The following is a 5489-nucleotide window of genomic DNA, read 5'->3' as shown; positions in this document are numbered from 1 at the left end:
CTAGTCAGGTCTTTAAGCAGCACTGCTGTTGCTCTGGTGTTTTGGGATTGCAATCGAGAATATCCTACATCATATGGCTCATTCTATATAGTGTAGAAAAATTACTTGCTTTGGCTAAAAACTGGATACACTGAGAGACCAAAAATGCTGTGATTTTCATATCTGTCATAGAGCATCAGCTTATCATGAAGCATCCCAATGACACTCTCTGGGACTGTAGTCCATTGCATCCAGGAAAGCCAAGGTCACCTCTACAGGTCTGGTTGAGTTTCTACCATACCTCTATGGCTGATTAGCACCAAGTAAAGATCTGACCTCATGAGAGCTCAGGCTCACAAAAATATATGTAACTTTAATTAGTCTATAAGATGCATGCTCTATATCTAGCTTTTGTCAGTAAACTCAAGGGTTTAGTGAGTGGGAACTGCTTAAAAGGAAAACTTCTTTCTCTCAAGTGTTTTCCAATGCTTGCTTTTTCTTGCTTCCGCAGGATTAAAAGCCTCTATTGACATCAGGATAAGCAAGGTCCTAATGTGTTGGGTGACATGTATTGTGGATGGATTTAGTAGTTTTTTATCCTTAAATTTCTGCATAGCTAACTAGCAACTAGTATGCCATCCTAAAGGTTGAAAAAAAGCTAAATAAAATGAAATGTAGGAACTTGCCATTATTCGTTGCACTTACAATCTATAGGTCATCTGAAGGCAATTTAAATGCCACAGATATTTTGTCTAAAATAATATGCTATTTTAATTAAGATTTGATATGAGTAACAATAACAACAGATACTACAATATTGAGACATTATACAAGTCATAGTAATCTCAATTGTGTAGTTTTAGGAACAGGCTAGACAAGGATTTTGTATGCAATAGATTGGGTGCATCTACATGAGATGCTTTACTGCATAGTGGAGCAAATTACTGTGCAGTGAGTACTGAGCACTGTCTACACATGCAGACCCCTACTGTGCAGTAATTTGCTCTACTCAGCAGTTAATTTGCTACCTGCAAATGCAAGTAGAAAATTAACTGATGAGTGGTTACTGCATGGTAAGTCGCATGTAGACAGATGACCAGGAATAAATTTGCTCTGTCAGCCAGGCAGCAGGGGATGGGAGATTACTGCTCCCTGCTGCCAAGGCAGGCCGCAGTGGTGGAGCCTGGGCAGGGACAATGTCTCTGCCCTGGCAGCAGGCACTCCCAGCCCCTGCTACATGATAATGGAGTGGGGGCCGAGAGCTCCCTGATGCCAGGCAGGTGGACATTGTAAAATGTAAGGAAGAGATTACCACTGGAGGCTGCCCTGGCAGCAGGGAGCGATCTCCCAGCCCCCACTCCAATTGTGGAGCTGGGGCTGGGAGCTCCCTGCATGGGGAGAGTTCCCCACCCAGCCTGGCACTGGCTGGGACCTGCCCTAGACTGGGACAGTTCCCAGCCAGCCCCAGGCTGTGTGGGGAAGTGTGCACGTGCAGCCCAGAGTAGGCTGGGAACAATCCCATTTTGGGCAGGTCCCAGCCAGCTCCAGGCTGCACATGCAACTTCCCCATGCAGCCTGGAACTGGCTGGGAACTATCCCAGTCTGGAGCAGGTCCCGGCCTTGAAGCTTTCCCAACCCTGTGCCCCGACTGAGCAATCAGGCCAGGGGGCTTGGAAAGAGCTGTGGGGAAACGGCAGGTCCCACCACTGGAAACCACCCTGGCAGCAGGCAGCTTCTAGGGGCAGAGAGCGATCTTCCAGCTCCCCCTGCCAGCCCCTGGTCTAGCACCCAGGGAAGCCTGGAGCTCCCCCCGGATACTGCATAGTGCCAGAGCAGGGTGGGAGCAGCCCTCTCCTGGCTGCTCTCATTGGGCATGTCCAGTGGAGCATGGCCATGCAGTATGTGGTGCTGCAGACATGTCTGCAGCGTCACATACCGCACATTCAGCTGTTCTCCACACTGCAGGAGAGAAGCACAGAGGTGTTTTTTGACCCTTAGCTATCCAGAGGTCAAAAAAACCCGCAGTAAAAAAAGCAGACTGGCATACTTGGTGGCAATGTGCTCTGCCCAAAGCCAGACCCTGGCTATCCAGAGCTGTGCTCCACTGCAGACAGGCTCTGCACAGCAGAATCACCACTGCTGTGTACTTGGGAGTCCCCCAGGAACCCAGATAAGGCTGCTGGAGCCAGCCCAGTGCTGGCCCCATTCTCCCCCACCCCACCCGGGGTAACTTGCTGTGCACCAGAGTGTGTGTAGCACAGGCGTTCCCCGGGGACAACTAGCGGTGGCACAAGGTGCATTTGCATTAATTGTCCCTGGGGAAACAAACTTCTACACACAGCTGGACGCAGCCATTGGGACCAAATCTTCTCCCAAACGCATGCATGTTTAGATGCCTGCCCAGGGTGGGTTTACTCCGGAGTAAATTACTGGAATAAACCCATCCATCATCATTTGCATGTGTAGACACACCCATTGGGCAGGAATGATCCTATACCAAGCAGGGAGTTTGGCAAGATGACCTCCAGAGGTCCCTTCTAGCCCTACTTGTATGTGATTCTATCCTCTAATTACAAATCTCTAAACATGAACATCTATCTATCCATCCCTCTATAAACGGAGCAGTGCTTCCAGTCATGATGCACAGTGTTTCAACACCTCTCTTGCACTTTATGCAAAATCTGTTTTACATTATTTTGATTCCTACAGGCAATGCTTGGAGCATGACATGGAAGAGGAGGAGAATCAAACTATGGTGGCTGAATTCATCTTCACTGGCTTCTCCAATCACCCGACCACAAGGATGATGTTAACTGGGTTCTTTCTTGTGGCCTACCTGGTAACCCTAGTTGGAAATGGACTCATCATTCTCCTAACTGTGTATGATACACACCTTCACACCCCCATGTACTTCTTCCTCAGCAATTTGTCCTTCCTGGATATCTGCTATTCTACAACTACCATCCCACAGGCATTAGTAAATTTTTCAGTTGACAGACCCACCATTTCCTATGCACGGTGTTCCTGCCAGTTATTGACTTCACTTTACTTAGGATGCACTGAGTGTCTCCTGCTAGCAGTCATGGCATACGACCGCTATGTTGCTATTGCCAACCCACTGCATTATACACTTATTATGAGCAAGACAGAGCGCACCAACTTGGCATTGGGTTCATGGACAGTTGCCTTCCTGCTGACCGTAGTCCCTGTTATCCTCATGCCCTCTTCTGTCTGTGGGAAGAATGAGATTGACCATTTTGCATGTGAACTCTCAGCTCTAATGAAGCTGGTTTGCTCTGACACTTCCAAGAGTCAAATTGTCATGTTTATAACTGGATCACTCTCTCTCCTTATCCCTTTCTCCTTCATCCTTTTCTCTTACATGCGCATCATCCTAACCATCTTGCAGATCCGCTCAGTGGCTGGCCGGTCCAAGGCCTTTTCCACCTGTGGCTCCCACCTGACTGTGGTAACGGTCTTCTATAGCACAGTAATATTCAAGTACCTCAAACCCCAAGGTAAGTCATTCCACAGGCAGGATAAAATTATTTCTGTTTTCTACTTAGTAGTGACACCAATGTTAAATCCTCTAATCTACACACTGAGAAATCAGGAAGTCATAGGGGCCCTGAGGAAAATGACTGGCAGGAAGGGAGATTCATAGAATTAATTATATATTTTTTTGCATTCCTTCACGTCCATTGATGACGTGCCCCCTCTGAGGAATGTGTAGGACTTTCCCAACGACAGGAACAGAACTTTTGTTCAACACAACATGGTGTGTTTTTTTTCTATATGAATTTATTTTAGTTTAATATGAACATGACTTGTAGATATTTTTAATAAAGGTTGAAGTTATTCTTCATGGGCATGCTGCTCCATGAAACTTGTGTGCTGAAAGACAGCACCACCTTTGGACTGGACCACACTGTGGGAGCCTCCAGGGATTTTTTTTAAATTTGTAAAGCAGGTGAAAATACTCTCTCCCTGCCCCTTCCTGATCAAAGAAATGCCTCTTCTCCACCCCTTCCCTGCCCATCCTTTTCCTCCTCCATCTACTTTTCCCTGTTGTCCTGAGGACAGAGAAGGACCAGAGCTTGCCTGTTGTGGGATGGGGACAAAGGCAGCAGGGATGGACAAGGGTTCCCCTTCCCTACACTGTGACTGGGCACAATGGAGGGAACAATCTAGGATCTCTCCAGTGGCTCCATTGCCACTGTCCTGTCCCCAGCTTAGCTCAACCTCTGCTCAGCCTGGCTAGATCTAGAACTTCATAAAATCATGGACTCGAAGGACTGGAAGAGACCAGAAAGATCATCAAGCCCAGTCCCCTGCCACAGGCAGGAAGTTATTTGGCTCGAATGAACCCAACAAGGTGCCTATCCAGCCTCATCTTAAACACCTCCAAGGATGGCGACTGCACCACCTCTGCTGGGAGGGTGTTCCAGATTCTGGTAACCCTTACAGAAAAAAAGTTTTTTCTTATGTCCAGCCTAAATTTTCCCTCTATTAGTTTGTGCCCATTAGTCCTTGTCCTCCCTTGAGGTGCCTTCCTGAAGAGTTACTCACCTAGATCTTGGTGCTTGGCCTGATGTACGTGCAGGCAGAGTGCAACAGGGACAGGTGGGGGTGGGGAGGGGAAGAGGAGGGAAGGGGGCCATCTCTGAGCAGGAAGGAGAAAGGAGGGGGTATTTTCACCTGTTTTAGGGTTTTAAAAACTCCCTATAGTGTTCCACAGTGTGGTCTCCTCACACTGGTAGGGAAGAAAATCCTGGGAGCAGGGGATGCAACCACCCCTGCAGTGGGGTAGCTGCTGCTGCACCTCCTTTGAGAAATTCTGGATCTGTCCCTTGCTACAGGACAAAAGAAGCAAACGCTTTAATTTATTTTTGTCTACTTTACTTTGATTTGCTATAGGATGCATTATTTATAAAAACAATGCACGTTCCAAGGAAGTTGTATTTGTTTTTGCTTAGATCATAAACTGAACAACATAGCCCAAGACTCCCTGAATACTAATAAAACTTCCAGTTTCTTTTTCACTAAAGAAAAATGTGTATTGTCTTATATGTAATGATGTCCCTCACCATCTGTACCCCTCTTTTCAAAATCCTAGGTTTGCCCATGCCATCCATGCAACTCTTACTCAATCAGTGTGTACCCTACCTTGTGAGCATGTGGTATTCCCTGGTAGAAGAAAAATGGGGACTCGGTTTGTTATAACCTGGGGGTTCATGGGGTGTCTTGCATTATTTCTTTAGTTTATTTTACTAATTTTGCCTCTGTAGTTTAAGTGTAAGAGTAACATCAAGCTGTATGTAACGTCACTGTCTTTATGCTTCTATACGTTGTGGTATCAGTACAAATGTAATTTTGACACATCCTTAAATTATAGCCAAGGCTGTTTTAGTGAGACAGTGATTTACATAAGGGGTCTCACTTATTCAGACTTCAGAAAGCAGTAATAGCTTAGAATTAACATTTGACAGGGACCAGGTGTAGGAACCTGG

The 5489-nt window shown here is 46.5% G+C and overlaps 1 protein-coding gene across 1 annotated transcript; it reads left to right on the top strand.

Moving 5' to 3' along the window:
• The first annotated feature begins 2629 nt into the window (after positions 1-2629).
• Positions 2630-3643, top strand: LOC132251730 (olfactory receptor 13H1-like). Its single transcript, XM_059731658.1, has one exon. The coding sequence runs from the start codon at positions 2708-2710 to the stop codon at positions 3641-3643; it is 936 nt and encodes a 311-aa protein (XP_059587641.1). The 5' UTR covers positions 2630-2707.
• The last annotated feature ends 1846 nt before the right edge of the window (positions 3644-5489 follow it).

The sequence above is a fragment of the Alligator mississippiensis genome, chromosome 7 (assembly GCF_030867095.1).
Source record: "Alligator mississippiensis isolate rAllMis1 chromosome 7, rAllMis1, whole genome shotgun sequence".
Taxonomy (NCBI): domain Eukaryota; kingdom Metazoa; phylum Chordata; order Crocodylia; family Alligatoridae; genus Alligator; species Alligator mississippiensis.
Note: the sequence above shows the minus strand (reverse complement) of the source record. Positions and strands in the feature narration are given on the sequence as shown.